The sequence below is a fragment of the Dendrobates tinctorius genome, unplaced genomic scaffold, assembly GCF_039654945.1.
Source record: "Dendrobates tinctorius isolate UK_male_01 unplaced genomic scaffold, ASM3965494v1 ptg000171l, whole genome shotgun sequence".
NCBI lineage: Eukaryota > Metazoa > Chordata > Amphibia > Anura > Dendrobatidae > Dendrobates > Dendrobates tinctorius.
Genome location: NW_027361838.1, coordinates 21329440 through 21350695, shown reverse-complemented (window position 1 = coordinate 21350695; position 21256 = coordinate 21329440). Strand labels below are relative to the sequence as shown.

Genomic DNA, 21256 nt, shown 5'->3' with positions numbered 1-21256 from the left:
TACATATTGTGGAGGGGGAGTGCAGGGCACAGGATTCTGGGGCCATAACTGAAGTTAATGGGAGGGAGGGTAGTATTATAATGAAGACAGGAGGAAGGGATTTCCTTCAGGCTGCGGTACGGAATCATTAGCATAAAGAAGAATATAATGTTTCTCAGCAATATTACTTTGTTTCCCTTCGCTCCCTCCGTGTCAAATGCTGCTATCCCTGTATTTCTTTTAGCAGAACCTCGAGCAGTTGTCTTCTGAAAGATACGGAGAGTGCTACCCCAGAAGATGCAGCCGCAACACATGGGTCTGAAACAGACCACAGCCCTCTTACCTTCACTGTGAAGCTAGACACCAATTTGGATGATGATCTGGCTTCCGATGAAATCTTTAGGGTCACCAATCACTCTGTAGACTTTCTTCCACATTGCACTTTGGAGAATTCAGTTGACTCTTTTGAACAATGTTCTCCAGATGCAGAAGCATCGAAAGCTTTAGATTTGCAATCTCAGGAGAGGCTTGTTACTGAGCAAGAGCTATTCAATTCGTTCCATTACTGGAGGACTCCAATTCCTGAAATCGATATAGATCTGGAACTTAGGCATTCACAAGCTGAAGCACACAGCCCAGATAAGGCAGGAGTCAAGGTGTCATCCCCCGGCTCTCCCAATATAGCTATGGCTACCAGAAAAGAGCTGGAGGAGATGATTGAAAACCTGGAGCCGCACATAGATGATCCTGATGTTAAAGGTAATCTATTTAGGCTTCTTTTTTTTTTTTTTCTCTTTCTAAAAACACTGCCATACCTATCCACAAGTTGTGTAATATTGCAGCCCAGTTATATTCTCTTCACTGAAGTAGTCAGCCATGTTTTCTCATCCATGTCATTGAGGGACACAGACTGGGTTGTAGCGACTGCTGTCACTAGGAGGTTAGGTTGACAATAAAGGCCCCATCACACATAGCGACGCACCAGCGATCCCGACAACAATATGACCTTGCCAGGATCGCTGGTGTTGCTACATGATCGCTGGTGAGCTGCCAAAAACAGGCAGGCTCACCAGCGATCAGCACCAGCGACACGCGGTGCTTAGAAACCCGATGTTTACCTTGGTTACCAGCTCGCTGATCGCTGGTCTCCCGCCTGCCACACGCAGCGATGCGTGCTGGCCAGCGGGAGAACAGCGATCAAAAAAATGTCCAGGCCATTCGAGGACGATCAGCGAGACCCGGGAGGGGGGGCGGTCGCTAAGTGTCACACACAGCGATCTCGCTGGGGAGATCGCTGTTGTGTCACAAAACTTGTAACTCAGCAGTGATCTCGCTAGTGAGATCGCTGTGTGTGACGGGGCTTAAGTGGTTAAAAGGAAGCTATCGGGTTGGATAACGCCATTACCCTGTGGATCTAGAGTTAATCTGCAGTTTAATAGTATTGGGAAGTTGTCCAACTGCTGTACTGAAAGTGCAGCACCCATAAAAAAGTCATTCCTCTCAAGAACTGTCGTCTTTCAGTCCTACTGGCACGCCAGCGTGGCTACAGTGACTGCCACTAGGCCGTTTCATCTTAGTCTTTCATTGGACCTTTAATCTTGTGCTTAATCATTTACGTCCTTGTTTTTATGATCCCTTGAACAAGGAATCCTTCCCCTCTCTTCGTCTCACACAGGAGGTTTTTTCTCTATAACAGGGGCATTGTTCTTCTTGCTCCTCTAACATTTGTTCCTCGTATAGTCTCGATCAGTCTTCATAGGCCTACTTCTTGCAGAGTAGACAACTTTCTCTCCCGATTAGACCGTTCTAATTGGGGTGCATATACTGCTAGCATTCCCTCTCCAGTTTGTATAGTTCAGGGGCAGCAGTTCTCTATCCATGGTCACTCATTTTTTGCTTCCCATGTATAGCAAGCTGCTTTTGAACATTCCAGTCTGTGTCCCCCTATGATATTTAATAAAAAAAAAAAGAATTTTCTTTTTACTGTAAAATCCTTTGTCTTGTTCATTGGGGGAAAGAGCACTCTCCTAAACAAGGTGTATTAGGTATTCATTAAACAGGCTGTTCATTAAAAGGGCAAAAGCAGTGTATAGCAATAAATATATGTAACTGGGGAAATTTTATAGGTAGCAGAAAGGCAATAGTCTATAAAAATAGGGGGTTGAAAGCTGATCATATCAAGGGAAAATTATTTACAAATTTCCTAAAATAACAAGCTTCCCCTAACCATACTATCAGAATGTAATTTACAAATTGACCTCCGTAAAGAATATTGGGGCTCTACCAAGAAACTGCAATAGATGAGGGATGAGCATACCCAATTATGGATTACATGTAGCACTAACCTTTTGCTATGCATGTTAATGTATACCGCTAGAGGTGGACTAGTCTACAAAATGGTAAAATCATTTACTGATTTTTTTATTTTTTTTTTTTCACATGGGTCTCATGCAAATCTTGTGACTTCCTAGGACTGACTTAGCGATAACCAGGATCTGTCGACGTTGAGAGGAATCTCCGTTGTCACATTATCTTTAGGGTACCAACCCATACAGTCGGGAAGGTGACAGAAACTGGATCCAGTGTTTTGTTTTTTTTTCTTTCCCCCTGACTACACTAATTTTCTCTGAATATCATCGGTTTTCAATAGAGGGATTTTTCCCTTCTGTCTTTTGCAGACGGGCAGTAATCCCCAGTTACGTATCTTTATTATACACTCCTTTTGTCCCTCTCATGAGATCCTTTTAATGCATGGCTAATAAACTTTGTTTTTAGCAGGTTTTCGCACTGTAAGACCATGGTTCATCAATGGCGGTGTGACACCTGGCAGCCCCGCTGATCAGCTGTTACTGGTGCTGTTGGCGACCAGATGGGTTTAGCCGTGGAACAGTACATCTCCATCACCTGCATAGTAGCTGGAACTCTGGTTTGCAGATGGACCCCCTATTCCTACAAATAGGGGCGAATGTGCAGTACCCGGCCTCCTCAGTGGTTGACTGAGCTGTGCACCCCCACAACTATTCACATTCGCCCATCAATATAAATGCCTTTAACTACTGTGGCTCCCCAATTAAAGGTGATGAGAAAAGCATTTTATCGTAACAAAAAAAAAACCTTTTTTTATGTGCAACTGTAATTCATCTGGTAAGCACCTGCTTTTGGAAGATACTTAAAGACAGTTTATATTATCTGGTGTTTCCACATATCCTATTGTGAAGTTTTCAGTGCTTCAAAAGCTTTTGTGAATTGGGTGGTGTATAATCCAGACAGCATATGAAGGTGTGATTTGACTGTTCTGCTTTGAAGCAAAGTATTGCTGAATACTAGTGATGTGAAGACATATTTCCAACAGTGGAGAACGAAAATCTGAGAGTGGCTTGGTTCCTGTAAGGCAATGTTCCCCAACTCCAGTCCTCTGGAGCCACCAACAGGTTATGTTTTCAGGATTTCCTTAGTATTGCACGTGATGGAAGTATTGGCTGTGCAGGTTCTGCAATTATCACCTGGGTAATACTAAGGAAATCCTGAAAACATGAACCGTTGGTGGCTCTTGAGGACTGGAGTTGGGGAACACTGCTGTATGTGTGTTTGTATGGTTCATCCATTTACTCAAAGGGAACCTGTCACCCTATTTTTCGCCTGTCAGCTGCCAGCACCGACATCAATGGCTTATCTACAGCATTCTGTAATGCTGTAGATAAGCCCCCGATGTAACCTGAAAGATAAGAAAAATTTATTTAAATTATACTCACCGGGGGGCGGTCCGGTCTTGGTCCGATGGGTGTTGCGGTCCGGTGCCTCCCATCTTCTAACAGTGACGTCTTCTTCTTTCCTTCCTGTCGTGGCTCCTGCGCCGGTGCACTGCTCTGCCCTGTTGAGGGCAGAACAGAGTCCTGCAGTGCGCAGGCGCCGGGACAGATCCGGCGCCTACGCACTGCAGTATTCTGCTCTGCCCTCAACTGGGCAGAGCAGTGCGCCTGCACAGGAACCACGCAAAACACAAGCCGCGGAGACACCATCACGTGTTTCTCAACGCAAGCAATGACTAGCCAGGTCTTTCCCCGGGAAGGATGCCTAGTAAAAGACTGTGATATTATATTTCCCATAAGGGATGGGAGCATTGCTCTAGAATCACTGTGTTAAGAAACGTGATGGTGTCTCTGCAGTGTTGGATGTTGATCTCCATGAGTTCATTCATCCTCATTTTTCAGTCTTTTACTAGGCATTGCTCCTACTAGCCAGTTTCCTACTCCACACTGATGAGGGGCAATACCCCGAAACAGCTGTCTGTGGATGGATACCATGTTTTAGCATAGGTGGTTTCCTTCATTGGAGACTGCCCTTCCCGTGGTTGTTCCTTCCCGGGGAAAGACCTGGCTAGTCATTGCTTGTGTTGAGAAACACGTGATGGTGTCTCCGCGGCTTGTGTTTTGCATGTTTTTGCATATTTCCCATAAGGGATGGGAGCATTGCTCTAGAATCACTGCGTTGAGAAACATGTGATGGTGTCTCCGCAGTGTTGGATGTTGATCTCCATGAGTTCATTCATCCTCATTTTGCACAGGAGCCACGACAGGCAGCAAAGAAGAAGATGTCACCGTTAGAACGTTAGAAGATGGGAGGTGCCGGACCGTGACACCCATCGGACCAAAACCGGACCAGGACCGCCCCTGGGTGAGTATAATATAACTAATTTCTCCTACGCCTCATTGGGGGACACAGAGACAGTCTGTGTTATGCTGCTGCCACTAGGAGGACACTAAGCAAACCAGAATAAAAGTTAACTCCTCCCCTGCAGTATACACCCCGCAGCTGGATGAGATATCTCCAGTTCATACTTAGTGTCTGTAGGAGGCACTTGGGCCTGGTTTCAGACCCCACCGTTTATTTTTTTTTGAATCTTTCTGTAAATTTTTATTTTTTAATGGAGTGAAGGGGGCGACTATTATGAATAGGAAACCGAAGAGGAAAAAAGACAACAAGCTAAGTCTCAGAAAACCAGAGAAGTTGGTAACTATGCAGATTGCAGATCCCTGATCTTAACCGCACAACTAGCAGCAGTCGTGGAGCGTTCCTACGTTGGTCCTAGACGCCTCGTCACAACCGGAGAACTACATAAGCCTAAAGCAGGAAAAGAGGAAAACTAACTAACTGCCCCAGAGCAGACCCCAAAGGAAAGACAGCCCCCCCACATGTATTGACTGTGAAACAAGATGAAAATACAAACAAAGGCAGGAAAATAGGCTGAGCAAACGATGGGGCCCGGCTAACTAAAAAGGACAGCAAAGGAAAGACACTGTCTGCAATCTGCCAAAAAAACCCTACAAAAATATTGTCCAACACTTCTGATAGCAAAATTAACCCTGAAGTCACTAGACTTCTAAACCTATATCAGCACTCAGAATATTTCAGAGACAGAGCAAAAAAGAGGCCACTCTAATAAGGGACAAAAATCAGATTGGCAAATACTGATTAATAGGAGTGGAATTTCAGCATAGCCCCAGCAGGGGCAGGCTGATTGCACAAAAAACTGAATTGACCAACAAGCGCAAGTGTGAACATTAGCAAAAATAACTTAACTTGAGAAGACTGGAAGAGAGCTGAAGTCCAGGACCTGAGAAGCAGACTGAATCACCAGCACCTGGATAGGGCGTCGGCAGTCTTATATCCAGTCTGATACTCCAGAGATCCAATCGTTATCTTCCTTATCAGGTGGCAGATCACGACCACTTAAACCAACCGCACTACCTCCTGTCACCACCAGAGGGAGAACGGAAGGGGGAACTCTCAACTGATGGAGCAGAAAATGAGTTCATGACAGGCGACGATTCCTTTCTACGGCCCGCTCTCCCCCGAACCAACAACAGGCAAGCACGTGGAGTAACCCTTCACGTACACTTTCCTGCGACGTTTGGGGCTGATTCCTCTAGCATTGGCGATGATGCTTGCGTCCGGTAATCCACGAATATGAGGGCAGGCGCACGTAACGGAGAAGACTGGACAGCGCTTACGTAGGCCCTGAATCAGCCCCATAGCTCTCCATCCCCCTATCATAGGGAGGATCGATTGAGCATGTCCCCTTTAAGAACTCCTCCAGCTCTGCTACATCAGCCCTGGAGGATGAGAGCCTGCATGGATGGCCGGACAGCGCTGAGCACTGGAGTAGAGGTATGGGGTCGGGTCCTGTCCCCCGGGAGTAGCGCTGATGTTGCGTCAGCGGCGGTCCCCGGCTTTCCGGCCTGGTAGGCCGCAATTTAAATGGCGCCGCCCACTAGCACCGGCCCGCCCACCGGCGCCTACCTCGGGTAGGCCCGAAAATCTAGCCCCCGGCTTCTCCGGCCTACTAGGCCGCAATTTGAATAGCGCTGCCCCCTCGCCTTGGCGCCTCTCATCCTGACGAATATAGAAACTTGGCACACACAGTATATATGATTTCCAGTGAAAGTGATTTTTAATGTACAGTACATACAGTATAGACGTTTCGGTCTCATTGACCTTCATCACAGTACTGCAAAACAAAATAATTGAAATAATCAAAATAACAGAAGTATATACAATAATCAGAGTATCTGGGACACAAAGAAGGCTACAGATGATGTCCGTAACATATCAGACATTAGTAGCACATACATGATTATATTTTAAAAAGAGCATTTTTGCCCAAAAAACCAAGATAATACCAGTTGGATGAATCATTCATTAAATGCAGAGCAAACATACGTATGTTTTGTACTGCTGTCATTTGCATAATGCTCAAAAGGGGGAGAGCCAAAAGGTAAGTGGTCCTGTGTGGTGAGAGACAAAAATCTCCTGTTGTATGCCATTAACTATAGTACATTGTGAGAGGTGACAGGAGGAGTTAATGTACATACCCCCCAGGAGTAGGGACAAAAGGCAAAGCTTTGCAGAGTCTGTGGAATCAAAATGGAAAATGCTCCTTGTTAGCAGACAGAGCAAAGAGGCAGAGTGTCCTAAAGCGGTGGGGGAGGGGGAGGAGTGAAGTGCTTACCTGTCCGGTCAGTATGCAGCATGTAGGACAATGACACGGCATCCACCGCGGGTCAGAGGAGCCCTTTCCAGTGTCTGCGGCTTCTATAAATAGGGGCCAAGATGGTGGCCGACGAGGAAGTATGAGACCGGAAATGACATTGCTGTGCACTCCTAATGCGATCCCCAGGCAGGAGGAGGGAGTGGAAGGTCTCAGTGATGACGTCACTGTGCATTCCAGAAGTGCTGTGAGCATTCCACTAACAGGAAGTGTCCTGTGTAGCAGAGAAAATTTTCCCCATACTAACGTTCTTGAAAGGGGAAAAAACAGAATATCATGTGAATAGTGGTGAATTCTGTGCATGTTAGAACGGCTGTGAATAATCCAGACGGCTCTATATTACACTTTGGGGATGTGGTGGTTCAGTGAAGAGCAAGTAATTAGAAATCTCCGTGAGGTATACATATATTTAGTGCTGTAGATTCTGGAAAAGGAAAAAGTATTAGAAGTAGAAAGAATAAAATATACAGCATCATATATCTCTTGATAATTCAAAACAGAAATGATTGGATGTCATAATCCCTATTTAACCCTTTATGGGTCAATGTCTGGAGCTCATGAATCCAAAAAGCCTCACCTTTTTTTTAGAAAATTAATGCGATTACCACCTCTGCGTGGCACATTCAACCGGCTCAATTACTTGATATCTTAATTGGGCTATAGTATGGCCCACTGTGACAAAGTGATGAGGTGCGGGCAGTAAAAGGTTCTTACATCTAATCGTGCACTTATGTTTTGAAATACAATCCTTGATCGGTTGGGTTGCTTCACCCACGTAAATCAAACCACAAGGACACTTAATCAAATATATCACGTATGAAGTGTTGCATGTGAAATATCCCTTTATATCATACCTTTTACCAGTTTGTGGGTGAAAAAAAGAACTGCCTCTTAACACATTGTTGCACTGGGTGCATTGCAAGCATGGGAATGTGCCATATTTTGGATTCTGCAAAAAACGTTGATTCAGTGCTGGACGGGGATGGTCCAACTTCAGCCTTCACGAGAAGGTCCCTAAAATTACGTGGTCTTCTAAAACATGGAAGGAACGGTTCCTTGAACTCTTTGATATTAGTGTGAGCTGTGTTGAGATGCCAGTGGTGTCGTATACTTCTATGGATCTGGTATGCTAAGGGGTGGTATTCATTGACAAAAGGGATACGATCCCTTGTTCTGATATTGGAAGTGTTAGATGTAGTGGAGAGGGCCAATGTATGTTGGGGATAACCCCTCTCTACAAATTTAGCTTGCATTTCTTGCATGCGTTTCTCTTTCATAGTCTGATTAGACACAATTCTATTCACTCTGGTCAATTGTGTTTTTGGTATGGAATTCTTCATTTTTGTAGAATGAAAGCTAGTGTAATGTAGGAGGCTATTTCGATCGGTTGGTTTTACATATAGGTCTGTGGATAGATTACCCATGTCGTCTTTTATAACAAGGGTGTCCAAAAAGTTCATTTTGTCAATACTATGTGACATTGTGAAATCTAGACCAGGCCAGGATGTTTTAAGATACTGGTAGAACGTATTGAGTGTGGCCAGGGAACCATTCCAAATACAGAAAATATCGTCGATATACCTCTTCCACATCACACAATGTGAGCGGAAGAGGTTATCCGGGTACAGTATACTATCCTCGTAGTGGGCCATATAGCAATTTGCATACGGTGGGGCTGCGTTCCAGCCCATTGCTGTGCCCTTGATCTGAAGATAGTATCTGTCCTCAAACAGAAATTCTGTGTTAAAAGAATGAAAAATAGATCACAAATGAAATTAATTTGATCAGTACTAAAGTTGGACATATCCAATACATATCCGTACAGATTCAATGCCATTCTGAGGAATTGACGTGTACAGATCCTTTACGTCAAATGTGACTAATAGGGCCTCTTTTGGGATTGGACCGTGATTATGTATAAGGTCTAGAAATTCACCGGTATCCAATAGAAATGATGTTGTTAGTCTGATTAAAGGAGTCAAGATTTTTTTCAAGAAATTGTGAGATAGGGGACAGGATGGATTCTGTGGAGGCGACAATCCAGGCGGGTTATCCAGGTTCTTATGTATTTTTGGAAGTATATAAAAAACAGGTGTTATAGGAAATTGTTTTGTCAAGAATTATTTGGTCTTGATGTCAATGACTCCCAAAGTGGTGTATTTGATCAGTGTTGTTTGGATAAGTTGATGAATCTCCTGGGTGGGATCACCCGGGAGTTGCTCATATATTGTTCTATCGCTTAGGCCTGTTTCACACTTCCGTTTTTGTGTCCGCCAAACGGATCCGTTTCCGTTTTTTGACGGAAACGGATGCCAACGGATCCGTTTTTTTGACGGATCCGCGGTAACCGTAATGGAAGTCTATGGGACAAAAAAAAACGGATCCTGCAAAAAATGGCGGATCAGTTTTTTTACGGAAAACAACGGATTTTGACGGATTTGAAAAAACGGAAGTGTGAAACAGGCCTTAGTTGGCGATGGATCTCTATGAAATACATGGCTCTATCCATAACCACTATAGCCCCTCCCTTATCTGCGGGTTTGATGATGAGATCTTTGTCATCCTGCAAATTTTTCAGGGCTAGTCGGTCAAGAGGTGTAAGATTGGATGGGAAATTAACTTCCTTCTTCTCTATATCATGTCTCAATTTAAGAAAGGTGTCATTGACAAAAGTGATAAAGGTTTCTAATGCATGTGAACCAGTAGGTGGTCTGTAACTACTCTTGTTCCTCAGGCCAAAATTAGATGCAATTAATTATGAAGTAGGGAAAGTAGATGTTTCTTTAGGTGTATGTCTTTGTTCTGAAAAATGTAGTTTAAAGCCCCCGTTACACACTGCGATATCGCTAGCAATATTGCTGTAAAGTCACCGATTTTGTGACGTAGCAGCGATATTGCTAGCGATATCGTTGCATGTGATACTTTCTTCCGACCGCTCCCCCGCTGCTCAGCGTTGGTCGTGCGAGAACTCCCTGGACCATTTCTCGTCGGCCACTTCCTGCTGCGGTTCCTGTGGCAGCGAGGCGTGGAGGCGGGCGGGAGGACGCCAGGATCGCCTCGTCTGACAGGTAACTAGCGACCCCCGACCCCTGCTATGTCGCTGGTGAGATCTGCCTGTGTGGCAGCTCACTAGCGACCACTTAGCAATGCACCAGCGATCCATATCGTTGTCGGGATCGCTGGTGCATCGCTAAGTGTAACGGTACCCTTAGTCTAAGTGACCTATAAAACCGTTGGAGGTCCATATCCAATTTAAAAGTATTATACTGGTAGCTTGGACAGAAAGATAACCCTTTCTGTAAAAGATGACATTCTGCTATACCCAAACATTTAGAGGAGATATTTATTAACAAGTGGATTGGTACCTGTGATCGGGTTATCCGATTGAAGTCCATATTACACCGAGTCTATCTTTCCCCGCCTTGTCTTCCTCTGCTGTATCGACATCTTTGGCATAAAAAATGGCTCGTAGAGGGCTGATGTTCGTAGTCCGATCCCGAGGTAGAGACTTCTGTAGATGATCTGTAGTTTGGACGTGAAGTGAAGTTGCCTGAGGTAGTTGACTCCTGCCATTTATAGAAATCTAGAGACCAAATCAAGAACATTGAAAGCCAGCTAGTATCCTCCACAACCACTGAGGAGTTTAATACCCTCAAAACCAAGATTAATGCAGCTATTGAACAACACCGTCGATACACCGAAACAAGGAAAAGAAACAAGTTCGCTAGAGATACGGATGACTACGAACAAAACAGAGTCTATAAATTTTTCATACCAAAGACATACACCTAAAGAAACATCTACTTTCCCTACTTCACAATTAATTGCATCTAATTTTGGCCTGAGGAACAAGAGTAGATACAGACCACCTACAGGTTCACATGCGTTAGAAACCTTTATCTCTTTTGTCAATTACACCTTTCTTAAATTGAGAAAATGATATAGAGAAGAAGGAAGTTAATTTCCCATCCAATCTTACACCTCTTGACCGACTAGCCCTGAAAAATTTGCAGGATGACAAAGATCTCATCAAACCCGCAGATAAGGGAGGGGCTATAGTGGTTATGGATAGAGCCATGTATTTCAGAGATCCATCGCCAACTAAGCGATAGAACAATATATGAGTAACTCCCAGGTGATCCCACCCAGGAGATTCATCAACTTATCCAAACAACACTGATCAAATACACCACTTTGGGAGTCATTGACATCAAGACCAAAGAATTCTTGACAAAACAATTGCCTATAACACCTGTTTTTTATATACTTCCAAAAATACATAAGAACCTGGATAACCCGCCTGGACGATCGATTGTTGCCTCCACAGAATCCATCCTGTCCCCTATCTCACAATTTCTTGAAAAAAATCTCAACTCCGTTAATCAGACAAACAACATCATTTCTATTGGATACCGGTGAATTTCTGGACCTTATACATAATCACGGTCCAATCCCAAAAGAGGCCCTATTAGTCACATTTGACATAAAGTGTACTGAGTGGAGCCGTGTGTTTGCGAAGTGTACGGAGCGAAGCCGTGTGTACGAGGCATACAAAGCGGAACAGTGTGTGAATGAGGTGTGTGGAGCCATGCGTGTACAAGGTGTATGATGGGGAGCATTCATACCTCCCAACCGTCCCAGATTTTGAGTGTCTGCCCCGACCGGGAGCTTACTTTTCCCGCGGACACAGGAGTATACGGCGGAGCCCCGAGGAGCACTAGAAAACTCGCATGTGACATTCCATCGGAAGTGACGTGCTGGAAGCTGACCAGAGGAGATTGTTATGGAACCATGGAGGCACTTCAGGGAATGCTTCAGATCATCACCATATCCTCCTCGGACAGCGTGATCGCCTTGGACTCGGGGATGTCGGCCATGTGAGTGGATCATAATATGTCCTGCACCAGGAGGCTCAGGTGGGCACTACAATGTGAGCCGGGCTGGTATAGTATCTTTATAGAATCTTTCTTTCCCCTCTTTCCTTGTATTTCTTTCTTTCACTTTCTGTTCTTTCTTTCCCCTCTGTTTCTCTCTCCCTTTCTCTTCTTTCCCATTTCTTTCTTTTTTTCTCTTTGTTCATTCTTTCACCTCTTTCTTTCGCTTTGTTCCTTCTTTCCCCTCTTTCTTTCTCTCTCCCTCGCTGTTCTTTCTTTCTCTGTTCTTTTTTTTCTGTCCCCTCTTTCTTTATCTGTTTTTTTCCTTTCTCTCTGTTTCTTCTTTCTTTCTCTCTGTTCTTTCTTTCTCTCTCCTTTTTTTTCTCTTTTTCTTTTTTCTCTCTCTGTTGTTTTTCTTTTCCTCAGTACCAGTCAATGTGCCCACAGTAACAGCCACTGTGCCCATAATGCCAGCCACTGTGCCCTCAGTACCAGTCAGTGTGATCAGCAGTGCTGAATGGGTGTGGTTGGGGCATGGACATGGGTGTGACTAGTTGTGAAATAGGTGTGGTAGGGCTGCCGGTAACCAATCATAGTGGCTGTCATCTGTTTCCATCAACTTTGTTATATGTGGGCATTGGGCACCTCTAGTAAGGTGTGCACGAGATGGCGGGTCTTGTCGCCTCTGCATCACACATAAGTTACTATGAGGTGTACTTTATTCCTGCCACATTTTTCTTGGCCTACTGAGAGAAATGTTTTGACCAGTTGAGTTATACAACCTGAGGATTGTGCATGTGTACGCTGCCCGCATGTAGTAATTTATGTGTGTGTGTGTGTGTATATAATATACACACACACACACCGATCCCTATATAAACCCTGCCCCTCCGACCGCCATCCACTTTCCCATGTTCCTGTTCCAATCCTGGGGTCTTTTTTTGTCCCCCCTTGGTCCTCCACATGCTGAGCATCTGGGACATGACTAACATTGCGCATTGTGCGCTTGTTTGTCCCCAGATGCAGCGTCGTGTCCAGTGTGTGAGGAGACGGCGACTTGTCTGTGGCGTTAACCTTTCTGCTGCCATGTTGGGCACAGCCTGTGACAAGGAGCATCTCTTCCTGTGTATCCGGCCAGAAGCAGCCTCCAATGTGCAGCCTGTATCTGGGGAAGTTCATTAAGCAGAAGCCTCTGTGTGACTCATGTGAAGTAACTTGTCTGACAGGTCATGGGTCCAGGTCAGCAGGTGATTGCAGACTATTAGCTGGTTTCGATGTTAGGTACAGGTGAGTCAGAACTAGATATTGGGTGGAAGCCTTCCAGTTTTTGTAAGGTCTCGTGCACACGCTGAGTATTTGGTGAGTTTTTACCTCAGTATTTATAAGGCCTCGTGCACACGCTGAGTATTTGGTGTGTTTTTCACTCAGTATTTGTAAGGCCTCATGGACACACTGAGCATTTGGTGTTTTTTACCTCAGTATTTGTGAGACCTCGTGCACAAGTTGCCTATTTGCAGAGTTTTTTTACCTCAGTATTTAACCCCTTCCCGCCCCTTGACGCACCGTATGCGACATGAAAACTAGTGACTTCCCGACCCCGTCACATGATCGGGGGCCCACAGAGTCTGAACAGCCTGGGGCCCGGACTACCCTTAATCCACCCCTGCTGCCAGTACCTCATCACTTTGTCACAGTGGGCCATACTATAGCCCAATTAAGATATCAAGTAATTGAGCAGGTGAATGTGCCACGCAGAGGTGGTAATCGCATTAATTTTCTAAAAAAAGTGAGGCTTTTTGGATTCATGAGCTCCAGACATTGACCCCTAAAGGGTTAAATAGGGATTATGACATCCAATCATTTCTGTTTTGAATCATCAAGAGATATATGATGCTGTATATTTTATTCTTTCTACTTCTAATACATTTTCCTTTTTCAGAATCTACAGCACTAAATATATGTATACCTCACGGAGATTTCTAATTACTTGCTCTTCACTGAACCACCACATCCCCAAAGTGTAATATAGAGCCGTCTGGATTATTCACAGCCGTTCTAACATGCACAGAATTCACCACTATTCACATGATATTCTGTTTTTTCCCCTTTCAAGAACGTTAGTATGGGGAAAATTTTCTCTGCTACACAGGACACTTCCTATTAGTGGAATGCTCACAGCACTTCTCGAATGCACAGTGACGTCATCACTGAGACCTCCCTCCTCCTGCCTGGGGATCGCATTAGGAGTGCACAGCAATGTCATTTCCGGTCTCATACTTCCTCGTCTGCTGCCATCTTGGCACCTATTTATAGAAGCCGCAGACACTGGAAAGGGCTCCTCTGACCCGCGGTGGATGCCGTGTCATTGTCCTACATGCTGCATACTGACCGGACCGGTAAGCACTTCACTCATACCCCTCCCCCACCGCTTTAGGACTCTCTGCCTCATTGCTCTGTCTGCTAACAAGGAGCATTCTCCATTTTGATTTCACAGACTCTGCAAAGCTTTGCCTTTTGTCCCTACTCCTGGAGGGTATGTACATTAACTCCTCCTGTCACCTCTCACAATGTACTATAGTTAATGGCATACAATAGGAGATTTTTATCTCTCACCACACAGGACCACTTACCTTTTTGGCTCTCCCTCTATTGAGCATTATGCAAATGACAGCAATACAATACATAGGTATGTTTACACTGCATTTAATGAATGATTCATCCTATTGGTATTATGATCTTGGTTTTTTGGGCAAAAATGCTCTTTTTGAAATATAATCATGTATGTGCTACTAATGTCTGATATATTACGGACATCATCTGCAACCTTCTTTGTGTCCCAGATACTCTGATTATTGTATATACTTCTGTTATTATGATTATTTCAATTATTATTTTTTGCAGTACTGTGATGGTCAGTGTGACCGAAACGTCTATACTGTATGTACTGCATATTAAAAAATCACTTTTTTACTGGAAATCATATATACTGTGTGTGCCAAGTTTCTATATTCATATGATTACAGACTAGAATCCTACTTGTTGCACCACCACTTTATAGCTGTGCTAAACGGTTTTGTGTTATAATCTCATCCTGACGAGACGCGCAATCCTAGTATCGGGGGCCATATCCTTTTACCTCAGCCTGCTCTGGATACGAGCTGTGAGGCGAGCATTCTGCCGGATACCGGGTGACACCGCAGGGCGACCACCATTCCTCCCGGGGGACACAGCATAGGACCAGATAAGCTGCATCTGCCCTCAGATTAAAGCTTAACCCCTTCCTGGCACGTTCCCTGCAGCTGCAGCAGACTCTGCCGTTAACCCTTTCAGGAGCGCTATGTCTCAATCTAAGGAAGCGAAACGGGCTGCTAAAAAGCACTGCGTTTTTTTACCGTGTGTACCTCTTGCAAGTCTGCCTTACCTAGTGCACAGACTAATCCATTATGCACTAACTGCGACCCGGCCTGCGCCCCGACCTGCGCTCAATCGCCCCTTGCCACCGCTGCTGACGGGTCTCCTGCGTTTAGTACCCCTGAGTGGGCTGCATCCCTGTCAGTCGGTGGAGTCTCTGACCCAGGCTATATTCTCCCTCCGGGAGGGCTCTTTAAGCCAGAAGGCGTCCTTACCCCCCGAGGAAGGCTCTGGCGTCGAACGGGAACCGTCCACCAGCAGGGGCCGTACTCGTTCAAGGGATGGTCGGGGCTCTAGAAAGCGGACCCATGACGCTTCCCCTAGCCCCGTTCGCGCCTCTAAACCCTGCGACGCCTGTCTCTCTCGCTCTCCCTCTCCTGGAGTTCTCAGCGAGCTCGACTCTGAATTTGATTCTGACTCGTCTGCCCCTCAGAATCCCCCAACTGATCAAGAGTCGCTTGATTCTCTTACAGAATCAGTTAACAGGATTCTGAAGTTGGATGAGGATAATGTTCCCGCTCCAGCACATCCTATTTCACTTAAGAAAACCAAGCGGTTGCACAGGTTATTTACCAGCCATCCGGACTTTAAGGAAGTTGTCCAGCAACATAGGGATCGTCTTCATAAGCAGTTCACAGGGCAAAAGTTTACTCAGGCTAAATACCCTTTTGACCCAGACTCAATGAAAGATTGGTTACAGTCCCCTCTGGTGGACCCGCCTGTATCGCATCTGGCTTCAAAAACGCTTCTGTCTGTGTCCGAGGGTTCCTCGATCAGAAACCCCTCCGATCGTCAGATTGACTACCTTGCCCGTTCAGTTTTTGAAGCTTCAGGAACAGAGCTTTTTCCATCTTTTGCGGCAATTTGGGTCACGAAAGCAATGGCCGCTTGGGCAGAGGTCTTGATTACCTCCTTCCAGGACACCAATCTTCCTCTGGAAGCAACCACGGTCGCCAGGCAGATAATTCACGCAGCAGACTTTGTAGTGGGCGCCTCTTTTGACGCCGCCAATTGCGCTGCTCAAACTGTCGCTAACGCGATCTCCATTAGAAGAGTCCTATGGCTTCGCGACTGGCGGGCGGATGCCACATCTAAAAGATCGTTGACTTCTCTCCACTTTCAAATGGGTCGTCTTTTTGGAGAGAAGCTAGATCAGCTCATTTCTGATGCTACCGGGGGGGGGGGGAGAGTAAATTCCTCCCTCAACAAAAAGCTGCTTGGCCGTTTCGCAACCAACAGTCGACGCGCTTTCGTTTCTTTCGCAACCACTCTGGTTGATCATCCTCTACCTTCTCTTCCGGATCAGGTCCGTCTCCGCGCGGATACAGAGGCTCCCAGGTCTCGTACAGACCCTAACTGCTCTTGGAAACCCAGACCTAGGGCTTCTGGTTCCAAGGGAGCCAGGTCTCATAGATCTACCCAATGACTTGTTGCGGTATCCAAATGACAGAAAAAACTGACGGCACATCTAGAACTTGTCTGAACAGGTGCATACCAAAAAACAGCTTACATATCAAATAAGGAAATGGTTGCACTCAATTGCATTAAGGCATATCAAATATGAAATATGTGATATACGAATAGTATAATGGCTTTTGTAATCTAGAAAAACATATGAGATACTTAGCACAAAATTTGGCCAAAAGATGTGAGCCCATTCACCAACGTCAAGGTGATCTCATTGAACGGGTCCCTATACTAACTGCCTAGTGTGAACTAACCTCTGGCTAATAACATGGTAAAGCCTGTTTTATAGGAAGATAGGAACCAAAATGTGGTTGGATGTAATTAAAATCACAGCCTGATGAAGGGGGAGTGCTCAGTCAGAAAGCTAACATACAAATGACAGAAAAAACTGACGGCACATCTAGAACTAGTCTGAACAGGTGCATACCAAAAAACAGCTTACATATCAAATCTTTTGTTGCGGTATCCGGCGGACGGCGACCGCCTACTTTCCTTCAGCCACACCTGGCTCGCGGTCGTCCACAACAAGTGAATCAGGGAGCTGGTGTCCTCCGGATACAAGATAGAGTTCTCCGCTCCCCCTCCAACTCGCTTTTTCCTTTCCTCTCCGCCCAAAGGAAAGACCAGAGCCTTCCTTCGGGCTATTCAGGCCCTCTTAAGGGACGGAGTCATCATTCCGGTCCCTCATCACGAGAGGTTCAGAGGATTTTATTCAAACCTTTTTGTGGTTCCAAAGAAAGACAGCACGATGCGACCCATTCTGGATCTCAAACTGTTAAATCAGTTTGTCACGGTTCGGCGATTCCAAATGGAATCTCTCCGGTCAGTGGTCGCTTCCATGGAAAAAGGAGAGTTCCTAGCATCCATCGACATCAAGGACGCTTACCTTCACATTCCGATTTGCCCGTCTCACCAGCAGTTCCTGCGTTTTGCAATTCACGAGGAACACTTCCAGTTCGTGGCCTTGCCCTTCGGACTCGCTACTGCCCCCAGGGTCTTTACCAAGGTCATGGCGGTTGTCATGGCCATTCTCCACTCTCGGGGAGGAGTAGTGTTACCTTATCTGGATGACCTGCTCATCAAGGGTCCGTCCCTTTCAGCCTGTGAAGAATCTGTGGAGATAACAGTAAATACACTTTCACGCCTGGGGTGGAAGATAAACTTCGCAAAGTCTTCCCCAAAACCGGCTCAGCAAATTTCCTTTTTAGGAATGATCTTGGACACTTGCCGCGGGTTGGGTCATTCTCCCTCTGGAAAAGACGCAAGCCTTACAACAGGCAGTGCGGGACTCTTTCCCGTCCAGCCTCTCACGCCATTCGTTTCAGCATGAGAGTTCTCGGGAAAATGGTGGCTGCCATGGAAGCAGTTCCGTTTGCATAGTTCCACCTCCGCCCCTTACAACATGCGTTGCTGTCAGCTTGGGACAAGAACCCGTTCTCCCTGCACCGTCGAATCCTTCTGTCCCTGCGGGTCAGGCAAGCCCTCAAGTGGTGGACTGTGAGGTCCTTCCTGAATCAAGGGAGGTCTTTTCTCCCAGTAAGATGGTTGGTAGTAACCACCGACTCGTCTTCTCGGCTGGGGTGCTGTCTTTCGTCACCACACGGCATAGGGTCTTTGGTCAACCCGAGAATCACGTCTCCCCATCAACATTTTGGAGAAACGAGCGATCAGATTTTCTCTACGTAGTTTCCACCATCTCTTCGCAGGTCACCCCATCAGGATCCAATCGGACAACGCCACGGCTGTAGCGTATATCAAACGCCAGGGAGGTACCCGGAGCAGGATGGCCATGCACAAAGTGAGTCACATCCTCCATTGGGCTGAGACCAACCATTCATACATCTCAATAATTGACATCCCCAGCATAGAAAATTGGGCTGCAGACTTTCTCAGTCGCCAAGCCATTGCCTCAGGAGAGTGGTCTCTTCATCCGGAAGTCTTTCACCAGATCTGTCTTCGTTTGGGGACTCCGTATGTGGACCTCATGGCCTCCAGGCTAAACAGCAAGGTGTCTCGGTTCATTGCCCGATCGCGCGATCCACGCGCCATCGGAGCGGAAGCCCTAGTTCTGCCATGGCACCGGTTCTGGCTTCCGTACATCTTTCCCCCTTGCTTCCGAGGGTCATCAAGAAGATAAGAGCAGAGGGGGTACCAGTGATCCTAGTCGCACCAGATTGGCCACGCCGAGCATGGTATGCGGAACTAATACAGCTAGTCGCCGACGTCCGCTAGCGACTTCCAGATCGCTCAGATCTGCTTTCTCAGGGCCCGATTTACCACCAGAACTCCGGGGCCCTGTCTTTGACGGTATGGCCGTTGAATCCTGGATTTTAGCACAGGCTGGATTCTCTCTCGACATCATTTCCACCATGATTAATGCTAGGAAGCCCGTATTCAGACGTATCTATCACCGCACCTGGAAAATCTTCTTTTCATGGTGCAAGGATCATGGTCATTCCCCTCTAGTGTTCTCCATTCTGGGCATATTGGAGTTTCTTCAATCCGGATTAAAATCAGGCCTCGCGCTTAGCTCGCTCAAGGGCCAAATTTCGGCCTTGTCAGTGCTTTTCCAACAAAGAATTGCCACCAAACCTCAGGTCAAGACGTTTATTCAAGGAGTCTCCTATGTGACGCCTCCTTATAGAAGGCCATTAGAACCATGGGACCTTAACCTGGTTCTCGGGGCCTTACAAGAGGATCCTTTTGAACCGCTGCAGGACGTGTCATTTACCATCCTCTCTTGGAAAGTGGTCTTTCTAGTAGCAATTGCGTCAATCAGACAGGTTTCGGAATTGGCAGCTCTGTCCTGCCGTTCTCCATTCCTTACTTTTCATCAGGATATGGTAGTTCTCAGGACGTCCCCGTCCTTCCTGCCCAAGGTCGTTTCCTCTTTCCATCTCAACGAGGAAATTGTTTTGCCTTCTTTTGTCCGGCGCCAGTCCATCGCATTGAGAAGGCCCTCCACCCTGGATGTGGTTAGGGCGCTGAGACGGTACATCTCGCAGACGGCTCCCTTCCGCAAGTCAGATGCCCTGTTGATACTTCCAGAGGGGCATAGGAAGGGCCTAGCCGTGTCCAAAGCAACGCTAGCCAGGTGGATTCGCTCAGTGATTCAGGAATCCTACCGTGTCAGGAATGCGCCTGTCCCATCGGGGATTAAGGCGCACTATACCCGGTCAGTCAGCGCTTCTTGGGCCATTCGGCGCCAGGCCTCGGCAGAACAGGTCTACAAAGCTGCGACTTGGTCCAGTCTGCATACCTTTTCAAAACATAACCAAATTCATTCTCAGGCCTCTGTAGATACAGCTCTCGGCAGACGCATCCTGCAATCGGCAGTACCTCAGTCTTATCTCAGAGGTACATGGGGTATTAGCAGATGTATGCTCCCCTCCCAGGGACTGCTTTAGGACGTCCCACTGTCTGTGTCCCCAATGAGGCGTAGGAGAAATTGGGATTTTTGTGTACTCACCGTAAAATCCTTTTCTCCGAGCCATTCATTGGGGGACACAGCACCCGCCCTGTTTAGCCTACTGGCTCATTTGTAGCATTCTCAGGTTTTGACATAGTTCGTTACTGTTGACTGTTTAAGCTCCTACTGCTTTTTTCACTGAACTGGACATATCTCATCCAGGTACAGGGTGTATACTGCAGGGGAGGAGTTAATTGTTTTCTGGTTTGCTTAGTGTCCTCCTAGTGGCAGCAGCATAACACCCACTGTCTGTGTCCCCCAGTGAATGGCTCAGAGAAAAGGATTTTACAGTGACTACACAAAAATCCCTATTTTTCTTATCTTTCAGGTTACATCGGGGGCTCATCTACAGCATCACAGAATGCCCCTGGTGTCGGCAGCTGATAGGCGAAAAATAGGGTGACAGATTCCCTTTAATTTCTTTGTTCTCTAAACTGTAACTTGTATATACATGGTTAAGATTTGAGACTGATGCAATTTTGGGTTTTCACAAAGTTTTCCGTTTTACTGTATATAGTGGCAATTTGCACTAACTCTAAATGTATACGAAGTGTTAAATTGCAAAATATTGCAGTCATTCCTTGCCATGAAAACCCCAGTGAAACAGAATTTCAGCCCTACCACAAATTTTCAGTGATTTTTCTCCTAAGCTTTGGAGAAAGTGTTAATGAGGACAAAGCCGCTAATAGCACTGTCGTGTTGATTGAATTATAAGAGCAGACCTGTTGCTTTTAAAAAAGGGGGCTGGTGCTTGAAATAATTGTCTTCTGTTAGCCATGGTTACTGGCAAGGAAACATGTAGTAATCATTGTTTTGCATGGAAAGGGCTCTACAGGCAAGGACGTTTCTGCTTGTAAGACTGCCCCTAAATCAACCATTTTTTGGATCATCAATAACTTCAGAGAGCCTCAATTGCTCTAAAGAAGGCTTCAAAGTGCCCAATGTCCAGAAAGTGTCAGGATCAATTCTTAAAGAAGATTCAGCTGTGGGATTTGTTCAGTACCAGTG

The 21256-nt window shown here is 46.0% G+C and overlaps 1 protein-coding gene across 7 annotated transcripts in view; it reads left to right on the top strand.

The window, feature by feature from the left end:
• Nucleotides 1–21256, top strand: part of PPP4R1 (protein phosphatase 4 regulatory subunit 1) — a 107362-nt gene that overhangs the window by 48923 nt on the left and 37183 nt on the right. For 6 of the 7 annotated variants that reach the window (XM_073550967.1, XM_073550970.1, XM_073550966.1 and 3 more), the window contains one exon: nucleotides 224–738. In XM_073550967.1, coding sequence (XP_073407068.1) covers nucleotides 224–738 — 515 coding nt within the window. The remainder of the gene's footprint in view (nucleotides 1–223; nucleotides 739–21256) is intronic. The other variant, XM_073550965.1, reaches the window with a different exon arrangement.